Here is a 24933-nt window from a genome sequence, read left to right as displayed (position 1 = left end):
AGAGGCTGGCTTTCTTTATATCTTATGTTCATAAGGAGCCTTCTGGAAAAGCTATCCTTTTAAAAAAAAGAGAGAGAGAGAAACATGGGACACTTGGGTGGCTCATGGTTGGCTCACGGTTGGTAAGGCGACCGACTTTGGCTCAGGTCATGATCTCACTGACTGTGAGTTTGAACAGGGGCTGAAAAGAGCCCGCGTCGGGCTCTGTGCTGACAGCCCGGATCCTGGAACCTGCCTCAGATTCTGTGACTCCCTCTCTTCTGCCCCTCCCCTGCTCCCACTCTGTCTCTCTCTCTCAAAAATAAATAAACATTAAAAAAAAATTTTAAGAGACACAAATTTAGGTAAAATGGACCATGGTTCTTTGATAAAGAGATTTTTAAGTGTAACTATGACCCGTGACCAGTGATGAGAAATAACTTATGGGATCCTCACAATCTGAGGTGAAAGCAATTGTTTACCAAATCCCAAATTGGCCTCACATCCTTGCCAGTTATCACATGCTTACTGTTTGCTAAATATTGCCCTCAGTGCTGTATGGACACTTGATTTAATCCATATAACCACCCCATAGCGATATGTGATCCCATTTTACTGGTAGGGAAATTGAGGCTCAGAAGACGGCACAGTTTGCTCCAGGATACACAGCGAGTGTGTGGCCTGGTTGGAACTTGAACCCAGGTCTTTCTAACAAAAAAGGGCCTATGCTGTTAACCAATGTGCTATGGGTACCTTGTCAGCCACATGGCTGATGTATAAAAATGAATTTGCCACAGGACAGGGGTCCTGAAAACTGGAGCCTGCGGGCTGAACCCAGCCCACCACCTTTGTGGGTAACTAATGTTGGTGCACAGCCACACACCACTTACAACGTGTCTACAGCTACTTTTGCTAAGCAGAGTTGAGTAGTCGTGGCAGAGACTGTATACCTGCGAAGCCTAAAATACTTGCTGTCTGGTCCTTTTCAGAAAAAGTGCCAATCCCTGCCATAGGAGATGCGGGCATGAAATGCCCTGTCTTAGAACAATAGGACTAAAGCCGCCTGAGTCTAGACATAATCATGCTCGTACCTCAGTCCCATCTGCACCTGCATAACGTCACTTACTTTTACGTTCCTGCCAAAAGTGATCGAATCCTTTTTCCGCTTCATATGCTTCAACCAAGGAACATCAGCTTGTTACAGAAACTCTTTTTTTTAATGTTTGTTTATTTTGAGAGAGAGAGAGAGAGCGCACGCTCGTGTTGGGTGGGGGTGGGGGACAGAGGATCCAAAGCAGGCTCTGCACTGACAGCAGAGAGCCTGACGGAGGGCTCAAACTCACCAACCGTGAGATCCTGACCTGAGCCCAAGTCGGAGTCTTAACCAAGGCGTCCCCCCAAAACTCTTGATGTAGTCTGCTTTCTATAAGTTATGAAGAAAACAATGAGGTTTCCAAAAAGTCTATTTAAATTTATGTGGCTCTATTTCACAATGAAATCATTCTATTTTGATTGCTTGGGCTATGCGATCCATTTTAATTTCTCATCCTTCATTTCTGTCTTTGTTAGCATTCATTTATTTACTTTGGTTTCTAGAGACACTGAAGGAGGCCACATGCAGAGGATTGGGGAGAGAGAGGGAACTTTTTGAGGAGATTTGAGCTGAATCCATTTGGACTGCTTCCAGTGTATCCGTAGCCTCAGACAGCTGCCAGGGACATAATGAGATGGGTGTAAATCAGGATACTTATGTTAATACAGCAGCTCAGAGGTATAAGGCAGTCTCCCCCAGGTCCCCTAAGTCTAGAGAGCCTGAACATTTTGCTATTGTTGAGTTAGACCTCGGTCAAAGAAGCAACCAAAGAGGGGCAGAGCCAGAGCAAAGGCACACCATCTCCCCCTCCGCCGGCCTTTCAGACTCTCCATACGCAAGCCGCTACTGGAATGATAATACCAGCAGCCTTTGTGGGGCAGGCTAGACCTCTCATTTCCTGTCAGTCTCGATTCCATTAGGAAAAGCTCCCACCCCACTTTACCCCAAGGGCTTTAGGGTCAGGATTTGGAGAGCTCTGCTTTTCGTATCTTTCCCCTCCACTTCCCTGGAAACGCTGCCACAGCTGTAATCCGCAGCAAATGGATTTCCCTGACCCTGGGGACAAAGGCCTAGTGTTCCCTAGACTTGGTGGCTCCTGGGAGGGCAGAACCGTCAGTATTTCTCCAGCTGCTTGTCTCAGGCCCTGTGGGCAGCAGAGACCTGTAATAAGATCACTATCCAAGCCTAGTATGGTCGGCATGTCACTCAAAGCGGCCCCTTGCGGTCGGGAGAGGAGAACTGACAATAGTAGGAACCACAGCCTTCAGAGCTGGGGCTCCCCTGAAACTACACAGTGAGCTGGAACCTAAAGCAAAGCAGCCTTCCGGTTCTGGGTGTTGGCCGTCAATCAGATTTGGCTGTGGTTCTCAGTGGGTGTCCATAGGGATGGTGGCCTTAGGGAAGAAATAACTAGTTAGAAGGAGGAGAAGGGAGGAAATCAGAGTAGGAATTAAAAGGAAATTGAATCGGCATGTAGAAGGTGCTGAAAGCCTAGATGCATGAAAGTTTAAAGGTTCAGATTTTCTAGTATGAGGCCCCAGGGTTGGGGGCACAATGAGAGTCCACAGATCCCTTACTGCGACTCCAGAACACCTCCTTTGCATCCCACAGACCAGAGCTTTGAGGCAGAAAGAAGGCAGGAGTGGGTAAACACTGAAAACTTGGGTTCAAAGAGGAACTATATTAGAAAAAGTTTGAAAGCTATCATATCGGTCCACGCTTTCTAATTCCACTGTTTCTCTCCGACACAACTTCCCTTCCACCAGGAGACCATTGAGAAAGTGACATACGGTAGGACAGTAACTTCTGATTTCTTCTCAGGGTCAAATTCCAACCCTCCGGTTGAGTAAGTCCCACCACCATGGGTCTAGTAGGTTTCAGGGGGTGCCTTCCTTGTCCATACTACTGGAGGAGAGTCAAAGTAGCCGTAACTCCTTGAGTGAGCCACTTCCCCAAAAACTGGGCCTCAGTTTTTACATAGGAAAAACAAGAGAGATTATGGTGGTGTTTGATTTCTTAAACTGGTTGGTGGGTACACGTGCATATTATCTTTTATGTATGTATTATAGAGAGAGAGATTATTTTGTAGGTATAAAATATTTAATAGACATAAATAATCAAGAGATTAAATTCACTGATCTCAGTTCCTTTCCTCTTCTAAAAGTCTAGTATGCTCTGATAGCGGCTTTGCCCAATGTCACTGAATAATGGCCCAAGGTGAGATTATGGGCAGAATGTCAGAGGTGTAGTGGGAAGAGCTCTTGCTTTGGAGTCAGGCCCAGTTTCGAATCCTACTTCGGTGATGACCTTCGATACGTTACTTAGATAAGTTCCTCATTGACAAAATTGGGATAATAAAACCTACACCACAAGGGAGCCCATGAGTATATTTAAAGCATTGCTTGGGGCGCCTGGGTGGCTCAGTCGGTTAAGCATCTGACTCGATCTCAGCTCAGGTCATGATCTCATGCTTCACGAGTTCGAGCCCCACATTGGGCTCCATGCTTTCNTATACGTGCAAACATATGGTATCTGTCCTTCTCTGCCTGACTTAGGGCTCCATGCTTTCAATGCAGAGCCTGCTTGGGTTTCTCTTTCCCTCCCTCTCTGCCCCTCCCCCTCTCACACCCGCATTCTCTCATGCTCTCTCTCTTTCTCAAAAGTAAATAAATAAACTTAAAAAAAAACAAAGCATCTCTTACATTGCTGACATGCAGTAGGTACTCAGTAAATAACCATTATTAGTAGTATAAACACTATTGGTGGCAGATGCAGAAATTAAATCACCGGTGATCTATGTTTCAAACTAGTTTGGGAGAATTCTTCGGATGAGGTGGAAATTAGGCTCAACTTTCAAATGAGAAGTAGGACCAAGTGTGGTGCCTTTCAAACAGTTCTGTTCAACAAACATTTATGGAGTGAAATACCAGGTGTATATGGTATATGTATCATAATATGTGGTACGACCCCTGTTCTCCAGGAGTTCAGAGTCCAGTGAGGAAGACAGACACGTAAGCAAATCACTTTCTTACAATACTACATTATGAGTGCCAGGAAAGAGGTAAGCACACAAAGCGTTGTGGGGAAAGCCATCCAGCTGGATGGCTTAATGGAAGATGTTAGGACTAGACTGAAGGAAACAAGAGAAGTGTTAGAGGAGGTTGCACTGAGTGAGTGTTTCACAGGAGAGACTCAAGTTGTTTCGAAGATCAAGTTAGTTGCTAAATGGAAGAGAGACATTTCGGGGGGGGAAGGGAACAGCATGGGTAAAACCACATCGGTAAACAGGGACCAAGGCATCCCAACCTTCAGGTTGTTTGGCATATGCTGGATGAGAGTTTAGTGTGGTGAAGAGGTGGGAAATGAGGCCAGGGAGGCATGCGGGGTCAAGTCGTGGAGGGCTGATATACCATACTGAGAAGCTTGCTGGGGGAGTCGTGTGGGCCCAAGAACAGAAGTGACTCAACACATGGCGCAGGGACACCAAGATTGTCTGCATGCGAAGGGATGAAGTTGGGAAAACCAGTTTGGAGGTTCCTCAAAATGCTAAACATAGAACTGCCATATGGTCCAGCAATTCCGTTCCTAGGTACTACCCAAAAGAACTGAAACCAGGGGCTCAAACATCAATGTTCATAGCAGCGTTATTCACAGTAGCCAGAATGTGGAAACAACCCAAGTGTCCATCACCAGATGAATGGACGAACCACATGTGGTGTATACATATAATGGAATTCAGCCAAAAAAGGACACATGCTATGACATGGATGAACCTTGAAAACATTGTGCTAAATGAAATAAGCCAGACACAAAAGGACAAACATGGCATGAGTCCACTTACATGAGATATCTAGACTAGACAAATTCATGGAGACAGAAAGTAGATGAGAGGTTACCAGGAGCTGGGCAGGGGGAAGAGAAGAATGACAAGTTCCTGCTAAAATGATTATAGAGTTTCTGCTTGGGGTGGTAAGAATTCTAGTGGCCTATAGTGGCGATGGTTTCACAACATGGTGAGTGGCAAATTTGATGTTACGTACTTTTTACCACAATTTAAAAAATGAAACGAACTAATGTTGTGCCCTTACCTCACACTGTATGCAAAAAATTAACTCAAAATGGGTCGAAGGCCTACATGTAAGATCTACAACTGTAAAACTCTTTGAAGAAAACGTAGGTACAGATCTCCATAACTTTGGATTAGGCAGCAGTTTCTTAGATATGGCAGCAAGCAAGAAATCAATAAATAAGTCGGGCTTCACCAAAGTTAAAGAACAGAAGAAATCCTGAGCATGTCGTATTTGGTGAAAGAAAGCAGAGCCACCAGACCAGAGCAGTGGACTCACACCATGGAACACAGGCATAGCTCTTTTATGCTTCACAGGTCCTGTGGTTTTTGTTTCTGTTTTTGTTTTCCAAATCAAAGGTTCGTGGAAACCCTGTGTCATGCAAGTGTATTGGCACCATTTTAACAACAGTATCTGCTCACCTTGTGTGTCTGGGTCACATTTCAGTAATTCTTGCAGTCTTCCAAACGTTTTCATTGTTGTATTTGAACGGCCGCAATCTCATGATAAAACTTTAAGAGATGAGCAAAGAAAGTGGTTTCTTGAAATGGGATCTCCTCCTGGTGAAGATGCTGTGAAGACTGTTAAAATGACAACAAAGGATTTAGAATAGTATATCAACTGAGTTGGTAAAGCAGCGGCAGGGGTTAAGAGGACTGACTCCAATTTTGAAAGCAGTTCTACTGTGGGTAAAATGCTATCAAACAGCATCGCATGCCATAGAGAAATGGTTTGTGAAAGGAAGAGCCAATCGATGCAGCAGATTTCACTGTAGTCTTATCTTAAATCGCCCCAGCCACTCCAGCCTTCAGCAGCCACCAGCCTGACAAGGCAGCAGCCGTCAACATCAAGGCAAGACCTTCCATTGGCAAAATGATTACAACCCATTGAAAGCTCAGGTGATGGTTAGCATTTTTTAGCAATGAAGTATCAAAAACCGAAAAGTTTTTTTTAGCTTTCTTGGTTTTATTTTTTTTTAATGTTTATTTTTGAGAGAGAGCGAGCGAGCCAGGAAGAGGCAGAGAGAGAGGGAGACAGAGGATCTGAAGCAGGCTTTGCATTGACAGGAGAGAGCCCGACCCAGGGCCTGAACCCACAAACCATGATATCATGACCCAAGCTGAAGTTGAACAGCCACCCAGGCACCCCTCATTTTTTTTAAGTTTATTTATTTATTTTGAGATAGAGAAAGAGTGTATGTGAGAAGGTATGAGCAGGGGAGGGACAGAGAGAGAGGGAAAGAGAGAATCTCAAGCAGGCTCCGTGCTGACATAAGCCATGAGATCATGACCTGAGCCAAAATCAAGAGTCGGACCTTTGACTGAGCCACCCAGGCGCCCAGCAATAAAGTATTTTTTAAGTAAGTTATATACATTATGTTTTTAGACGTACTGCTATTGCATACTGAATAGGGTGTAAACGTAACGTTTATGTCCACTGGGAAAACAAAAAAATTCATCTCACTCCTTTTATCGTGCTATCCTTTTCATCGTGGTAGCCCGGAACTAAACCCACGACATCTCTGAGCCATAAGGTTAGAAAGTGAAATGGGGCCGAGAGATTAATTCACACACATAAAGCACCACCCCACCAGGTATTGTTACTGCCCAATTTTGCAGGTTAGGAAACTAACAGAGAAAGACTGCCTTGCCCAAGGCCATACAGTGGCAACAGTGGGCAGGTTCCCAAAGCTAGGAATAGCCAACTTCTAATTCCATGTTCTTTCTCCTTTATGAGAGTTTTCTCTCTGAGAAAAACTGAGCCACTGGAGAAAGCCCAGAGGGATGGGCTGAGAACTGTCCATGTCACAGTCGTGACTGTTTATCCAGCAGAAGTATTGGTCTGGGCTTCATAAAGCCTGGAGTAAGCCCTCCCCCAATGTCCATCTATCCCACTGCACACACTCCTTTTTTTTTTTTTTAAACGTTTTATTTATTTCTGAGAGAGTGTGTGAGCAGAGGATGGTCAGAGAGAGAGGGAGACACAGAATCTGAAGCAGGCTCCAGGCTCTGAGCTTGCTGTCAGCACAGAGCCCGATGCGGGGCTCGAACCCATGAACCGTGAGATCATGACCTGAGCTGAAGCCGGACGCTTAACCGACTGAGCCACCAGTCGGTGCACCCCGTGCACATATTCCTTACACCCCACCCTTCTGAACACTAGCAAATGTTGTCCCCATCACTCGTTTGGAACTCGGCATATGGTAACTAATAATCTTTTTATCTTCAAATTTGGACTTCCTGCTATATCTCTACCTAGCAGAGCTGCTTAGTCCAGAGTTGGTGGACAGGCTTCAAAAGATTCGTTAACCTCTACAATTGTAAGCACATTTTTGTGTTTGTGCATATTTTTTTCTGGGCCAGAAGGCTTTAGGGTTCCCCATTTCTGATATGCCTACAAAAATGAAAACCTTAAAATGAAGATCCACGTCTTCTACCTCTTTTCTATCCTCAGTCCTTAGCAAGAACACTCTGAATGTGGTAGATGCTCAGCAGATGTTCATATTCGGGGAGAATTAGGAACTTGTTGATCGCAGAAGGTTCTAGAAGTGACTGAGTAGAAGGTGGAATAGGGCAACTTTATGCTGTGAAAGCGAGAAAGTGTGCTTTCTGGCAGCTCAACTGTCACTTCTCCTTTTCAGTGTTCCCTCATCTCCTAGGCAGTCTGTCCTTCCCTCCTCTGCTTTGCAAGAGTGAGTGAGTGAGAGAGAGAGAGAGAGCCAAAGAGGGAGCGGACACTGGAGAGACAGCGGTAGCTATCAAAAGCTTGAGCTAGAACAAGGAGTGCCAGCCAGAGAGAGGGAGGGAGAGGGCGGGCACACACACTATCTAGAGCACGCCTTGAATGAAGGCAAGAGAATATGCTGGATCGGGACTGGGGTGGGGGAAGGGGAAGACCACGAGAAAGAGGAGAGAGAGAGAGCACTGGAGGCAAGACAGGCAGCCGCAGAGTGAGCTAGCCACGGGCAAGGACAGGTGAGCGGGGCAAGGACACTGTGTTGGGTGAGCATGGTCAGGACCTGGGTGAGAGACAGAGGAGGGGGAGGGGGAGACACACGCACGCCTTCCAGAGAGTCCGAGAGAAAGAGTCAAGAGCCAAAGCACAATCCAGGTGAGTGTGACCCTCCCCAGGGAGGAGGAGGGGCCCAGCTCCAGGAAGCACAGATATGACAGAGGATAGGGACAGGGGGAAAGGAACAAGAACGGGAAAACCAAAAACCTGGGGGGATTGGGAAACAAAATTAATGAGACAGAAAAGGCAAAGTGAAGGGGATGGGGGCAGAAGCCAAGAATGCAAGAATGACGAGAGAAGGGAAAGACACGCTCAGCAGCAGAAGGGAGTCAGGAGAGCAAGAGTTCAGGAAGCGCACTGTGTCTGTGTCCCCATGTTGCTAAGTCTCCCTCCCCAGCACGGGAGCAGTTGCTGTCCTCGCCTGTGCAGTTTTTTTTTTTATACAGGAGTCCCACGCTGTCTTTAGAATTGTGTCCTTTTTTATTTCCCAGCAAGGATTGGGTACACTGTGTGCAGGAGATCCGCCCTAGCTGCTGCAAAAGGAAGATAAAACAGAGCTGAGGCTTGATCGTTCAGGATGTGTAGATTACCCTGTCCTTAATTTGCTATGGCTGCTGCCGCCTTCTCATTTTCTGTTTTCTGTTTTGAGTACTTCCACTGAGACTTCCTAGGGCAGAATAAAAGCCAGAACTGAAACCCAATCCTGGTCAACATTTTGGGAAAGGGAGGTGAGGCATTTAACTAAAAGAAGGCTTTGGGATTCAATGGGATATTCCACATTTGAACGGAACTCTGATTTGTGGGTAGTGATTCTTTAAATTTCAATGGAGCCTCATTTCTGCAACTAGCTTGTCAGTTTCTGCAAGATCAGAACTATGCCTTGTAGTCCCTTCTACACAGCCTCCCTGTCCCTCTCTAGAACGTAAGATATGGTGGGTCTCAGCTGAGCAGAGCCCGGAAATACTTGTTGACTCTGAGGTTTCACTGATTCCTGCATTGTTGTTCACATTGTAAGAATCCTCGGCAAGTGATGGCCATAATAAGGCCCAGAACTGGTGTAGCTCCGGACAAAGGGGACTTATGGACAAGGGCCCTGCCCTATGGCAGTAAATACAGACATGCAGGGCGCCTGGGTGGCTCAGTCAGTTAAGCATCCAACTCTTGATTTCAGCTCCGGTCATGATCTCACAGTTTCCTGGGTTTGAAGCCCTGTGTAGGGCTCTGTGCTGACAGTGTGGAGCCTGCTTGGGATTCTCTCTCTCCCTCTTTCTCTGTTCCTACCCCCTTCACGCTATCTCTGTTTCTCTAATAAATAAATGAATTTTTTAAAAAGACATACAAATGTTAGGGAAAATCATTGCTCAAGGACCCAGGTCCTGAGCTCTGTTTGCAGGTTGCTGTCTTGCCTTGGAAGCCACCGGCCTCTGAACTTCAATTTGCTGGCTGCCAACTGGGAGTGGCCTGGATTTCCTTACCCCACACACCCCTGCCTTTTAGCCTTCACCCTCACTTTGTTCAGCTTACTGTGAAACCCACCGGGTCAGAAGTTGACTACCTCCAAACTGAGCAGCACTGGGAAGAAGAAAACAGGACATTAGTGACTATTTTAGTTTTTTGTATAATTGATGCTCTTGTTAGTGTAAAAAATCATATTATTTCTTCCATGTATGAAACTGGCTTAATCTGGGGCGCCTGGGTGGCTTAGTCGGTTAAGCATCCGACTTTCGCTTAGGTCATGATCTCGCGGTTTGTGGGTTCGAGCCCCGCGTCGGGCTCTGTGCTAACTGCCAGCTCAGAGCCTGGAGCCTGTTTCAGAGTCTGTGACTCCCTCTCTCTCTGACCCTCCCCTGCTCACGCTGTCTCTCTCTCTCTCCTAGAAATAAATAAAACATTAAAAAAAAAAAAAAGAAACTGGCTTAATCTGCAAGCAGAGAATTCAGTGTTTATGATGAGATGATGAGTGTTGTTTTTAGATATAGGAAGCCTAGGTAGAAGGAAAAGCTCATACATAGAAATGAGAATTTCAGGAATAGCGTGAAAGAAGAAAGAGGGGAACTTGACCGNCCGGACCCCCCACCTCCCCAACACATGCTTCAAGGGGGCATGTGGATTTCCAGTTCTGAATCCAGATCACAGCGTGGTCCCTGAGGGAATTCCTGGCACTCTTTAGTGGCTGGGATAGAAGGTTCCAGGAGGCTGTGCCAGTTCCACCTTGGAAGAGGATTGCTCTGGAACCGGACTGGGGACACTTTTAATAACCGCGAACAACAGCCAATGTTGTGGAGCACGCAGTGTACGCTTGACACTCACTAAGTGCTTTGTGTCATTGTTTTACTTTGTCCTCCTAACCAATTCCTGTACTCTTACATCTGACAGATTGAGACAGAAGGTTGGAGAAGTGCGACTTGCCAGCGTTTCCCTGCTACTGAGCAGCAGAGCCAGGACTCAAACCCAAGTCTTTCCAATCCCAAAGCCTGCAGTTTTATAACCACACTGCTTCGAGCAGTGCCGTGCTCAGCGTTAGATCAGAGCACTCACTACATACTTCATCAAGAAAACAGACTCCAAACACACTGGCAGCTCTTCTGGCCTTGAAGGACAAAACCAGATAAACACGACGGCTTATTTTATTGCCTCCTTATTTGTCTCTTTCTCCTTCCGTTCTCTCCAGACTTTTAATCCTGTTCCTTCCACTAATCAGCTATACACATACAGACAAATAAGTGCTCTGCTGCTCAGTTTCTCCATCCCAAAGGTAGAAGGGGATGGGGGTGGGGGGTGCAGGGTGAGAGATGTCCCCTAAGTGGACTGCCAGGAAGGCCATTGTAGGAAATCTACCTCCTTGTGGATTTCAGCCCCTCCAGCAGAAGGAGGAGTGCCAGGTCATAACGCTTCAGAAGCAGGCAGATCTGATTTCAACTCTCACCTGGTGACCCACACCTGGCCTTGTCCTTCCGCTGGCAGGCGTGTCTCAGACCTCAGTTCAGAAGCAGTCCCGCCCTGAAGGATGGAAAGCCAGAGTGTATGCGTGTGACCAATAGGAAGCATCTGTTTGACATCTCACGTCTGCCTCTTTGCTGCCAGCATCCGCCTGCTCTTCTGCCATCGGAGCGCCCTGACCGTGCCATCCCACAGGCCATGGACAATGAGCTGCCAGTCCCCCCTACATCCAGCAGCGCCAGTGTCGCCAGCAGTGCCAGCAGTGGCTGCAACAGTGGCAGCAGTGGCGGGAGTGGCCGCCCCGCTGGGCCCCAGATTTCTGTGTACAGTGGCATTCCTGACCGGCAGACCGTGCAGGTAAGAGTCCAGCTGATCTAGGGACTGCATTCCCTGATCAGGCTGGGGTTAGCCGGGAGGACATGTTGCATGATCTGGGGGAGCCAAGGGGCGCGGGATCCAGAATGGGCATCGGGGAGTGTGTTCGGGGGTATATATTTAGGCACAGTTAGAGGAGACGTGATGCTAGATGGGTCCAATCAAGGAGGTTTGGGGAGAGTGGGAGAACTTCATAGACCTGGAAAATTCCTGTCTCACCTGGTGACTCAGATCCCAGGGTGCCGTGTGGGATGATAGGCAGGTGAGAATGTGAAGGGGTGTGGGAGTGGGGACAAGTAAAAGCAACAAGCAGAAGAAATGATTGGGAGCAATTCAGCCACAACCTAGACCCACTGTCTGAAGGACAGTTGCCCCACAACAAAACTAAGTGTCCTTAAGAACAAAAAGGAACCCCAAGGCAATCTCCCTAAAGCAGCGTGTGTCACGCTGATGTGTGCCACGAGGCCTGTGGGTGGCAACACACGGCTCCAAACGCAGTCGTGCCCATGTATTGCCATCTGCTTTGGGCCCCGTGCCGCACGGATCACGGCAGGCTTATCTTCTCCTCCAGCTGAAAATGGTCATCCCAGGCACACTTCCGTAGCTGAGAAGACTGAGTCTCAGAGGAGGTAGTAACTCGTCTGGGTCAAGACAAAAAAAGCTGAACCTCATTCTCCCCCCCACCCCTGGGTTATTACCAGCACAGCGTCTGTTTGAGGTTCCCAGATAAGACAGACGGAAAAGAGAGTCCACAGCTGAGAACCGTTTACTCCAAGTAACTTTGCTAATCCGGCGTGGATGGACCAGACCAGTGACCTCATCCTGCCTTGGCCCTGGGCCCAGATTAGGGAGAGAAGGAGGGGCCACCGCAGACAGTGAGAGAGTCTGAAGACACCGTCAGAGGAATTGTCCCTCTCCCAGTTACCCCTGCCTCCCACGGAATAAAAGCACGTTTCCCGCACATCCTCTCCACCCCCACTCCTAGCCTCCTCCCGGCCCCTCTGAACGTGAGCGTTTGAGCACACTTCCGAGCAGCCCATGTTGGGATGTGCCGTCCATCCACCCCCTCAGCCCGTCCTCGGGTACAAGGGATCTGGGGGTTCTGCTCCGGCAGATGGAGTCACCCGCGGTCATGTTGCGGACCCAGCCAAACCGTTCAGGATTCCTATCGTTTCCACTCGCTGACACCAACCCTCCAGTGAAGAAGAGCCATGGTATCTCTGCCGCTGCTGCCGCCTGGACTGCGGGGGGTCCGGGAGACCAGGAGTCCAAGGAAAATAGAGAGGCCTAGGTGAAAGGGAGAAGAGGAAGGAATTCTGGGAGAAGACGAGGAATAAACAGAACCAAGGGGAGAGAACACTGAAGGGGAGCGGGATCTGAAGAGTTGAGATGGGGTGCGGGAAATCAGGAGACCCCAGGGCCCATGCAGAATCTGTGATATCAGCCTGCTTTTGCAGCCCAAATCTGAGCCCATGGGTGGGATTTGTCCTAGAGCCACCAACCCTAAAATCCACGCTGAGCCAGAGGGAGCCAGACTGGACGCTTGCCAGTTGGGGGGGCAGGAGCCAGGGTCGGGGAAGGCCCCATGGCCAGGGATTTAGCAGAGCTAAGGGTAGCAAGCGGGCCAAAGTCTGGCCAGGACCCTCCTGGAGGGTGACCAGGTAAGGAGAAGTGAGGAGAAATGTCTCTGGGGCTCAGGAGATGAANCCCTATTCTCTGCTCCTGGGGGCGAGGGGAGGCTTTGGGGGGCTGGGAGTGAAGAGCGAGAGCGGGATCAAAGGCAGCCTTTGTCATCTCCTAGAGACGGTGGCAGGAAAGAGGAGCAGCAGCAAAGCCAGGTGACGGCGATGGAGGTCAGAAAGAGGGACCAACAGACACAGGGAGGGAAAGAGTAGAAGAGAAACGCGTCATCCCCATGGCACTGGTCTGATTTCCAAGGCCAAGGGGACCTTCTTCTAAGGGACAGATGGGACTTTGCAGGCAGCCAGGGGCAGACCCTGGGAGGCAGCCCCAGCTGGGAGGGTGTGTTGCTAAGGCTGGAATAGCGCCCCTCCACCCCCACCCCTTTGGACCTGCCTCTCTCTCTCCCATCCGCTTCCCTTCTCTCTGCCTTATTGGGCTTCGGTTCCCCTGCTGTCACCATCCAGTGTCCCAGTCACCCAAGTCTGACGGTGGGGAACGGCCGGGAGGGGGGCAGCCAAACAAGCCTGGCACAGGACACCAGTGTCACTGGAAGCTTAAGGACCGCTATCTCCCTGCGCCTCCCCACTGCCCGGAGCTGGTCAGAGCCCACTGTGCTGCTCTGACTTTCGCCAAGGGGGCAGCTGACGACGCAGGAGCGGATCCATGGAGAGGGGCACCGGAGCCGAAGATGTGCAGGACAGACGAGGCAGAGGCGTGTAAAGTCTGAAAGACAGTTGTCTTCCCGCCTCCCTAGGGCAAGGTGATAGGTCCCAGGGCGGTCACAGGCGGGGCGGAGATGGGGATGACAAGGCATGGTGGCAGAAGGGGCGGGTCTGCAGCGAGCAGGGGGTTTGACAGCGCCGCCCCCCCCACCCAGGTGATCCAGCAGGCCCTGCACAGGCAACCCAGCACGGCGGCCCAGTACCTGCAGCAGATGTACGCGGCACAGCAGCAGCACCTGATGCTGCAGACGGCGGCGCTCCAGCAGCAGCACCTCAGCAGCGCCCAGCTCCAGAGCCTGGCGGCCGTGCAGCAGGTGAGAGCCGCGGCGGGAGGGAGAGGGAGGGCGAGCCGGTGCTGCGTGCCCTCCCCGGGCCTTCTCTTCCTCCCCACTCGCAGAAGCCCTGTGGACACGAGGGTCACAGTCCTTCGCCCAAGGGAGGGTCCGGCACCTTCCCCAGGTCCACACGACCCATGAGTGCAGGGATGGAACTCCCAGCCCACCTGGACCCCTCAAGAAAGGCCGCGGGGTGGGGCGCCTGGGTGGCTTAGTCGGTTAAGCGTCCGACTTTCGCTTAGGTCATGATCTTGCGGTTCGTGGGTTCGAGCCCCGCATCGGGCTCTGTGCTGACTGCCAGCTCAGAGTCTGGAGCCTATTTCAGAGTCTGGATCTCTGTCTCTNAAAGGCCGCGGGGACCCCTCCTCCCCACACCATCACACCACCGGGAGGGGCTGAGGGTCCACAGCGGTGTCCACAAGAGAAGGCCGTGGCCCACCCAGCTTCCTGTCTGTCCTTGGTGGCTGAGAGGAACTCATGTATTCATTTATTCATTCATTCAACTGAAGTTTTATGCACCTACTGTATGCCACAGTTCATATCAGACACTGAGTATACTGTGCACCCCGTCTTCTCAGAGCTTAGAGCCGAGTGACAGCAAGTAAACAGAACCCCCAATAGACCAGAAAACAAAACCTAAGTCTCTGAGTTGTGATAAGCACTCCGATAGAGGAGCAGGTCGCTCTGACTGAAGAATAAGGGGGTGCCCTGGATTGAGTGGCCAGGGAAGGCCTATCTGCTGGGTGATGGGGAAGCTGACCTGGAGGGGTGAGAAGAAGTTGGCCACGGGGAGGGGGGCAAGCTGGGTGTGCCCGACGGCCCGTGCACAACTCTCTAGTGGAGCCCATGAGCCTGATCTGATAGAGCAAGCGGGAGCCAAGGGCTTCAGACACCTGGAAAGATGGGTAACAGCACGAGTTAATGATTTGAGTGCTTACGTGTAAATGCCTTGCCTCATTTAATCCTTTCCGCCATGCCACAAGGTAGATGCAGTTATTATCTGCACTTGATAAAGAGGAAACTGAGGCACGTGCTTCAAATGGGGATTTGACCCTCGGCGTTTGACAACTGACCGCTGTTCTATAGTGCTTCCTAAAGTCCTTCCTTTGAGAGCTCGGGGAGTGACGGGGGGAGGTCTGGGACCCTAGCGTTAAGAACTGTTCTTTTCTAGGCAAGCCTGGTGGCCAACCGACAAGGGAGCACTTCGGGCAGCAGTGTGTCTGCACAGACCCCAGCCCAGTCATCCTCGGTGAGTAGGGCAGGGGGCCGCAGGCAGAGCCCACGGCTGTGGGACCAGCTCCTTCCTCCTCACCCCGGATGCTTGCAGTCTCCCAGCCCCAGCCGGTGAATCCCGAACCATGTACCATCGTGGCTGGAATCTGTTACTCTTGCCAGAAAAAGAAGCGTGTGCCTCTTCCCAACCCTTTAGTAAGCCCCTGTCATCTCTCATGCTGGTGTCCAGGCTCTGTGTTTATAGTTCAGTTCTCTCCCCTGCTGGCCCCTCCCTGCAGCTCCACATGTGGGCCAGAGATGGGGCAGTGCTGGGGGCCCAAGGACCAGAGATGGTCCTAAAGAAGGCCGAATCCACCAAGGAACAGAAGAGGGGGGAAAGAAATGGACGAGGGAGGCACAGAATTTACCAAAAGAGCTTCCTGTTTCCCGCTGCACGTGTCTCTCCCATCAGATCAATCTGGCAGCCTCCCCAGCAGCGGCCCAGCTCATCAACCGGGCGCAGAGTGTCAACTCGGCGACAGCCTCGGGCATCGCCCAGCAGGCCGTGCTCTTGGGCAACACGTCTTCTCCAGCCCTGACTGCAAGCCAAGCGCAGATGTACCTAAGGGCACAGATGGTGAGTACCCGGCCTGGGCCACGGCCCAGGTAGGCAGGGAGGACAGAGGCAGATTGGGAACTAGGAGGCTGGAGAAGCGGGTGGGAACGAGCAAGAGGTAAGGGGTGGAAGAAATAAGGGGCTCCTGGAAGGCTGAGTGGGAGCTTTGGCACAGGCTCAGTGACCCAAGCACAGGTGGGGTTCCCGACTGAAATAGAGGAGGTTGCCCATGATGCCTCCTTTCCTTCCCCAATGGTCTTCTTCTTATCAGAAACGGCTCCCCCAAATTAATTAGGGTAGAAAACGCAGGGCCTCATGCCCAGATGGCCAGTCTACTTGGACACTTAAGATTAGCAAACACACAGACATCCACGTGCTCTACAGAAATGGGGTCTTGGCCCCCTGGGGCAATCCCTGCAGCCACCGCCAGCTCAAGAGCCAAAGGTGTGTGCCAGCCCCAGTCGTGAAAGGGGCATTCAGCTCCAGGACATGCCGCTGCTTCCACGGCTCTCCCACCTGGGCCCCCAGCCCCCTCAGGGTCACTCTATCACTCATTATCTAGCTTGTTTGAATGTGTCGAATGTGCTCAGGATGGTGTCCGCCCCAGAAGTGCATACCTAGAGTCTGTCCTTTATACCTGTCCCTAAGGGATGCAGAGTCCTTAGGAACCTTATAGGTTCCTAGCATTTAGAAGAATTTCCAGGGGAAACAGCAGCATGCTCCCCAGGAGGCGATAACATCCAGCTCCGTGTCGCGCTCAGATCACGGACTCCGATCTCGCGTCTCCCATCCTGAAGATTTCTCCCTTCAGCTCCTTGACACGCCATCCTGAAGACAATACATTCCATCCCCCACACACACACACACTTTACTTCTGTGGCCAGAACTTGACACTTGGAGCTTTTCTGGCCCTGATCCAGCACTTCCTTTCTTGACTCTTGAGTTCATTGTTTGTGGATGTTCCATTCCCAGGGAACAGCCTCTTAGACACACAGTATGGAACGAACTTCCATTTCTCTAAGGAATGGGACAGCCGCAGCCTGGCACTGCCCAAACCTGCCCTTGTCTTCAGTTTGCTCATTCCCTTGTCCTGGTCAACTGCCCCAGCTGAATCCTGACGCCTGTCTGCCTCCGTCAAGCAGGGCAAGCAGGCATAGAGGACTAGACATCGCGGGGTTCTGGGGAAAGCAGCCTGTAGGACGCCAGCATGTCCACACGGGCACCAAGCTAGCCTCGCAGGGTAGAAGTGTCAGGTGGAGACCACGTAGCCTGTACCACACGAAGGAGAGGCAGACATGAGTTTGGCTCTGGGCGCCCTGGTTCCTCTACCACTGTTATCTCTGCACAACCCCTACCGGCATCTAAATTTGACCAAAAACTGAGAAAAGAATACATCTAATTTGATCCCTTGGGCAGGGGAGTCCTGTTCTGGCCCAGATGTGGAGTCAGGAGCGGGTTAGACCTGGAAAGAGGTCCCAGGGCATCTGTCTGTGCCCAAGGTCCCTGCTCCCCAGGATGCTGTGGAGAGAAGGACTTCAGGGTGTCCCGAGAATGCCGGCCCCTCAAGGATGAGCTCCTCACAAAGGTTTCTGGAGTAAACCCAACACGCACCCCCAGACTGGCTCTCCTCCACCATCCCCTTTACTACCCAGTCTGGATCAGGACGCTCTAAGCCTCTTGAGACTTGCAGGTGGCCCCTTGACCCTTTTCCTCTCTTGCCTCCCTACTTCCCCATATCTGCTCCCTGGCTGAACTGGCCTGTCCTGTGGCTGAGCCCACATTGGGCAGGTAAAAGGCGCCTCGTTTCCTGTGATTCCAGGCCCAGCCAGGTAACCTGGTGCAGGTAGCTAGGAGCCTAGGCGGCACTGTTCCTTTGTCCCCTCAGCTCATCTTCACGCCCACGGCCACCGTCGCTACTGTGCAGCCTGAGCTCGGCACTGGCTCCCCCGCCCGGCCCCCCACCCCCGCCCAGGTGAGGACTCCATGCTGGTGGGAGGGCAGGGGGGTGGGCACCTCCGTAGAGGGGTACTGAGACTGGGTATGGGCACAAGGCCTGGAGGAGCTCGGACTCTGGAAAGGTTGGGATCTTCTAGCAGAGCCGGGGGGAGGCAGGACGTCCCAATGCTCCCAGACCTACTCTACTCCTTAATTAATTCCCTGTTGAGAAGGCCTCAGCCACCCTTGACTCTGCTTCATTCCCTCACAATCATAGATCGGCAGTCAGAGCACAGCGTGCCAAGGCAAACATGGCTGCCAATAATGGGCGGTCATGGCTAGCTTTTTACCTTACACCTTCCCCAGTATAACTTCTGCGTTGCTTTTCAAGTGGAAAATCCCACTCTGGTTATACACGCTAGCACCTCTAGGGAAAAATGGCATGGAAGAGAGAGCAAAGATAAGTCCTGGGGCCCCACCTCCTGTGGGAGCACACAGATACTGCTGTGGCTGTAAAGATCCTCTGGGCAGCGGGGCAGAACCCTCCCACCCCCACCCCAGCTACAGAATGGGAGCATGCTCAGTAGCAAGACCATCAGATTTGTCAGAGCAAGTCTGGCACAGCCTCCGTGCGTCCAGCAGAGGGCACCAGGGGCCAGGCTGAATAAGCACGCGGATCCTGGCGTAAACCTTATTCTGAGGACAAGATAATCCTTTGCCTGGTGGCTGTGCTGGTCAATTAACTTTCACTTAAAGGCCCTGGCCTGTTTGCGTATGGGAAGCCCCATGCCCCGCTGTAGCTGGGAATTCTTACTAAATGGAATGCATCCCATCCTGAGAGTTTGGGGGAGGAGAGGAGGTGACAAGAGAGCGAGAGCCCTCCCCAGCCTGGACAGTCATCCCTTCTCAGAATTCGATTTCTTCTGCCGCTGGATCCAATCACTAGCACTCTTTCTGGTCCCCTTTAGAAACTCTACCTGCTCCTGGTTCCTTTCTCAGCCCCTAACTCATTTTCTCTCTTTCTCTCTGATTTTACAACCCACTATCCTGTATAGCCGTTCCTAGGTCCCATCCCTAACTCCTTCCCTATCTTAAGTGTGTATTGCCATTGCTCTTACCCCCATTCTCTGGACTCCTATAGACCCCTCTTTTCCAGGTTCAGAACTTGACCCTCCGAACACAGCAGACACCAGCTGCAGCAGCCTCGGGCCCTACCCCCACTCAGCCTGTCCTGCCCAGCTTGGCCCTGAAACCCACGCCAGGTGGTAGCCAGCCTCTGCCTACCCCGTCACAGGGCAGAAACACCGCTCAGGGTTCCCCCGCAGGTGCCAAGCCTGGCATAACTGACGGTGTGATGGAGCCAGTCAAGAAAGGAGATGGTAACAACGGTGTGCCAGGGAGCATGGAGGGCCGGGCTGGGCTCAGCCGGATGGTGCCCGCTGTGGCTACCCACCCCCTCGTCGCACCAGGTAAGGGCTCCGGGAACAAGGATCCTATCCCAGAAAACTCACGAGCACCATGGGGTAGGGGGAAACTTCCAAACGTTCCTTTTTCCCACGGACATGCTAAGATACCAGCCCTGCGTCTCTCTTGCCTCTCCCAATCCTGAGAAGTTCACCAGCTCCTGGTTCTGTACCCGCCTCCTTCTAGCTTGAGAGAAGGAAGCGGCAATCATTTGGAACACGAATCCTTCGCGATGGGCACGGTGGTGAATCTCGGAGTTCACACTCATAGCTCTTAGCCTTGAAAGAGTGGAGGTTGGCAGCTGGACTAGGTTGAAATTCTCTAGGGGTCGGCAAAAAGGACAGGGGCCCACCAGATGCACATCAGAACCACTCAGGGAGATGAGGAAGCGGGAAGTTGATTTTTTCATCATTCGGCAGACAAATGTCTGCCAAATGTCTGGTTATGTTGCCAGTTCTGGATGCAAAGAGATAATGAGACTCGGGCCCTGCCCTCCAGGGAGGGCGCTGTCTGGGAGGGAGACAGGTACGGTGCAGTACAGTGCGGCCATCATACCCGGGAGCTCTGGGCACTTCAGGAGCACAGGGGAACTATGCAGCTCGGGGGAGGGGATCCAAAAAGCCTTGCCAATGAGGGTGACACTTGAGAAAAAAATTCTAGAAGATTAAAAACATAAAAATAGACTACTTGTGAGGCAGATTGGGGGGGTGGGGGGATGACTCAGCATTCCCGGAGGCTAGACCTCGCTTCCTGCCTGCTAGCATTCTCCCAGCCATGCCTCCTAGAGGCAATCTTTCATTTAGAAAAGCTACTGAGAAAGGCACCTGGGTGGCTCAGTCGGTTAAGCATCTGACTTTGGCTCAGGTCATGATCTTGTGGTTGGTGGGTTCTAGCCCAGTGTTGGGCTCTGTGCTCACAGCTCAGAGCCTGGAGCCTGCTTCAGATCCTCTTTCTCTCTCTCTCAAAAATAAATAAACATTAAGGAAAAAATATTAATTTAAAAACAAAGAAAAGAAAAGCTGCAGAAAGCCTAGCCTGACCAGTCTAGGGAATCAGACCAAGCTGTTAGACCATGGAAATAAATATGGTGAGAGACCACATGGCTTTGCATTAAAGAGAAAATCACCCAGGTCACATCCCTGAGGTAACCACTTACCCTCTGTCCTCATCCAGACCGTTTTACCATCGAATTTCACCTGCATTTTTTCTTTCTTGAGAACCTATGTATGCCGGTTACTAGATTAATCAAGATGGTCAAAATACCTAACTGAGTGAGCAGTCAGCAGGAGGGAGCCAGATATATATAAGTAAAGCCACTCAATTTCATAAATTCTGTTATAGAGTAAGTCCCAGGTAAATGTGGGCACACACAGCCAGCTCGCTGCGAGGAGCACAGGCCAGAGATCCTGTCTCTGAGAGGAAATGGCACGTGAGTCTTGAAGTATGAGCTGTTCACCCTACAGACAATGTCAGAGGAGGTATTCAAGACAGAGGAAGGCACAAATCCAGTGTCATAATAGTGCGCAAGGAAGAATCTCAGCTAAAGTCCTTTGTTTACCTTTTTGAGGTTTCAAGGACCAAAGGTTGGTTAATCTCCACCTTCTGGCAGTCACTGCTAAGCTGAGGAAGGCAGCCCCCTACAGAGACCTCCCTGCCCTGTGACTCCAGACGTTTCTCACTGTCTGGCATTGCCTTCTTCAGAGATCAGTCCAGCCTCCTCTTACAGAGAAAGAAACTAGGCTCAAAGGGTAAATGTTGGAGGTCTTACAATGAGTTGACGCCAGCTTGGACTAGGGCGAGGACCCCAAATTACCACTTGTGTCTTCCCATTCAAGCTACAAATCGTACTTCCTGAGAACCCCATTCCCGCCCAAGCCAAAATGTAGCCTCTCCCCAGATCTAAGCCAGCCCCCTAGATTCTAAGGACTTTCCAAAAGAAAGACCAGTTCTTGAGTTCTTCCTACAGGTGCTAGGCAACCTGGATCTCAAGAAAGCCAGGCAGAAACGGGACCACCACTGATAAAACATCTACTGTACACTAGACCATACACTAGCTTTTTTTTTTTTTTTTAACATTTATTCATTATTGAGAAACAGAGAGAGACAGAGCATGAGCATGGGAGGGGCAGAGAGAGGGGGAGACACAGAATCTTAAGCAGGCTCCGGCCCTGAGCTGTCAGCACAGAGCCCGATGCAGGTTCAAACCCACAAACGGTGAGATCGTGACCTGAGCCGAAGTCAGATGCTCAAGCGACTGAGCCGCCCAGAGGCCCCCCACTAGCCTTTTTTTTTAAGTTTATTTATGTATTTATTTTAAAAGAGACATAGATAGCGTGAGTGGGGGAAGGGCAGAGAGAGAGAGAGAGAGAGAGAGAGAATCCCAACCAAGCTCTTTGATCTCATGAACCGTGAGAACATGACCTGAGCCAAAACCAAGAGTCAGACACTTAACCAACTGAGCCATCCAGGCACCTCCATACACTAGGCATTTTTATGCACACCACCCCTTTTAACCTTCGAAAGAGCCCAGTAAGGTAGCCATGTTTAACCATTTGTAGATAAGAAGACTAAAGCTCAGAAACATCACTCAAGAACTTATTACATAAGCCACTTGAAGTCACATAAGTAGTAAGTGGCAGAATCTGGAACCAATTCCGTGGCTGGCTTCTCCAGATTCTGTATTCTTTTTTTTTTTTTTTTTTTTTTATGCTTGCTTATTTTTGAGAGAGAGACAGAGTGTGAGCAGGGGAGGGGCAGAGAGAGGGGAGACACAGAATTCAAAGCAGGGTCCAGGCTCTGAACTATCAGCACAGAACCCGATGTGGGGCTCGAACACACAAACCATGAGATCATGACCTGAGGCGAAGTGGGTGACCTAACCAACTAAGCCACCCAGGCACCCCCAGATTCTATATTCTTAATCATTAAGCCATATTTGCCTCTTTCATTTAGTACAGTAATTTGAGGCTTTCCTAGGCCTTTCCTGTTCCCGACCCCAAACTCAAAAAAAGTCTGATGATTCTAAGTTCTGCAGTTTACAGAGTCTAGTGGGGAGCTTTCTTCTCTTGAACCTTGTAAGGTGAACCCCAGTGAATTACATGCTGAGGTCAGGGCCCCGGGCATGGCCTGTGATTAGGGGTATGTGTCTTCACGCGATACAGAGAGCGGTGGCTCCACAGAACTTTCCCGTGGAGCAGCTGTGAGCCGCATCTAGATCACACAAATCAGTGGGCTTTGCACGGTTCCTGCCTCCTACCAGCCCGTCCCATTCTTTCTTTCTCCTTCCACCCCTTCCTCTCTGTAAGCCCTTGTTTCTACTGCCCCACCCCCACCACCCAAATGGAAGGCAGTGGGGAGGATTAGGATACCCTAGATCCTCTCAGGGCCTCTGGAACAAAAAACAAGTGGAACAAAAAACAAACCGGAAATAATTCTTATGACCTGGTGGGGGCAGCCTGGAGCAGCACCTGCCCTGGGCTCCTGGGCAGAGGTAACTTCTGGCCTCCTGCCCAGCCAACCCACTGCAGAGGAACGGAGGGATCAGAGCGTGTGCACATGCGTGCGTGCGTGTGCGTGTGCGCGTGTGCGCGTGTGTGTGTGTGTATAAGAGAGAGAGAGAAAAGGGGGGGGTGGCGGGTTTTGTTGGTTATTGGAGCATTTTCGAGCTGGCTGGCTGGTTGCCCCCAGGGAGAATAACCAGTGGAGACCTGAGGTGGGGGGCAGTGGGGGATCACAGCGGAGAGGAATGTGTCCCCCTGGGGGCCATGTCCTCCCAGAACAGGCAAATGCTGTAGTCCCAGCTGGGACTGCTCCCACTGACAGCTGTTTGGGGGCAAAGCCCCTCCCCCATGGCGAGCTCCCCGCTGTTCCTGCTCCTGTCACCTTGGCAACCAGCTTCTTTAGGATCTGCAAATAGAAAAGGTCCCTTATGCCCTGAAAAGGGGTGGGCTGGTAGGTGGGGGAGGGGAGTAAGGGGTGGAGAGCAGAGTCTAAGAGGTTGGGCTTCTCGGAAATTCAAGGACTGAACCAGGGAGGGCAGAAGTGGGGCAGGCAGCAAGGTCCCGTAGGCCTGGCCTCCAGGGAAACCGAGACCTAAGGGAGCTGGGCCACAGCAACGCACAGGAGGCCTGGTTCTTAGAGGCCTCATTCCAGGGGATAAACTCAGGGCCCTTGGGTGCACACTCAGGCCCCAAGGCGAGAAAGTTGCTGACCAGGAGATAGATGCCGTGAAAACAAGAGAACTGACAGATCACGGAAAATTCTAGACCCTTTTCCCACGATTGTGCTCCAGATGCCAGGTCTTTGTTCTGTCTCCTCATCCGTCCTAAGGTCTCATCAGAGTAGAGAAAATTCTCTGCTGGGAAGGCCTGCCACACAGCGGCTTTGTTTCATCACAGACAGGGGTTTGTGTCAGGGAATAGTGATTTCTGTCTGTGATAGGCCTGACAATGTGATGCTTGCTGATTCTAGGACTCTTGGGGACCACATTTCTCTCCCACAGCAGCTGTCCAACTGTGAGGTAGACATGTTTACTTAGAGAATCCAATAAAAACAAAACATACAAGTGGGCTCATTATCTAGCTGGAGTCAAAATTCCCAACAATTTGATGTTAAATGTCGTGCAGCCAGCCATGAAGGTCATTTCTACTATCCACTGTAGGACCAAATTTAGATTACCAACAAGTTCCTCTTTATGTCAGGAGAAAAAGTCTAGAGGGTATCAGTGGAGGAGTTTTATAGTTTGCTTAACGTACCTCATTACGGGTGTGCACACATGTGCACACTCATGTGTGTGTGTGTGTGTGTGTGTATGTATGGTAAGAGAGACAGACAGACAGAGACAGAGGACGAGAGTACCAGCTGTGATACACAGAGGGTGTTGGAGCTGTTGAGCCTTCCTTCTTTCCTGAAATCCTTCACCCTAGGCTCCTATTTCATTACCTCCATGGATTGTTGCCAGCAAATAATAATAATTACCAGCTAATGAACGACCGTGTCCCAGGCACTGTACTGAACACCTCACCTACATATCTTATTTAATCCTAGCCATGATTATCCCATTCCCCAAATGAAGAAGATATGGCTCAGAAAGACTAATTAACTGTCATCCCCAAATAGTTTCTCTCTGTCTCTTTAATTGTTGAGTTCGGCTCAACAAATACTCACTTAGCACCTATTATGTGCCAAACATAATGCTAACCATATGGGAGTTGCAGAGATGAACAAGAGTTTAAATTCTAATTGGGGTTGTAGAAATCTGAGTTGTGCCTGGAAAATGAGTAAGTTTCAAGAACGGAACAGAAGGAGGATGATCTCAGCTGGCACCGGCGGGCACCTAAGCCCAGAATGGCCGTGTGTGCCTGTGACCATCTGTGCGTGTAGATGGGGCCCGCTCCTCCCTCCTTTCCCCCTGCCCCACTGCCTTTAGCTGTGGGACTCCCAAAAGGCTCGGTCCCATCCGCCCGGTGTTTTACTCCAACACTTACCCCCTCAGGGAGCT

General features: G+C 50.7%; 1 protein-coding gene across 2 annotated transcripts in view; it reads left to right on the top strand.

The window, feature by feature from the left end:
• Positions 1-24933, top strand: part of PHC2 (polyhomeotic homolog 2) — a 113882-nt gene that overhangs the window by 50655 nt on the left and 38294 nt on the right. Inside the window, exons 2-7 of one of the 2 annotated variants that reach the window (XM_077769461.1) lie at positions 11236-11448; positions 14027-14185; positions 15378-15455; positions 15891-16055; positions 17920-18006; positions 19126-19438. In XM_077769461.1, the coding sequence (XP_077625587.1) occupies positions 11290-11448; positions 14027-14185; positions 15378-15455; positions 15891-16055; positions 17920-18006; positions 19126-19438 (961 nt within the window). In that variant the 5' untranslated portion in view covers positions 11236-11289. Of the gene's footprint in view, positions 1-11235; positions 11449-14026; positions 14186-15377; positions 15456-15890; positions 16056-17853; positions 18007-19125; positions 19439-24933 lie in introns of both variants that reach the window. The other variant, XM_077769460.1, reaches the window with a different exon arrangement.

This window comes from Crocuta crocuta, unplaced genomic scaffold (genome assembly GCF_008692635.1).
Source record: "Crocuta crocuta isolate KB4526 unplaced genomic scaffold, BGI_CrCroc_1.0 scaffold351, whole genome shotgun sequence".
Lineage (NCBI taxonomy): Eukaryota > Metazoa > Chordata > Mammalia > Carnivora > Hyaenidae > Crocuta > Crocuta crocuta.
The sequence above is the reverse complement of the archived record's forward strand: the minus strand, read 5'-3'. Positions and strand labels throughout refer to the sequence as shown.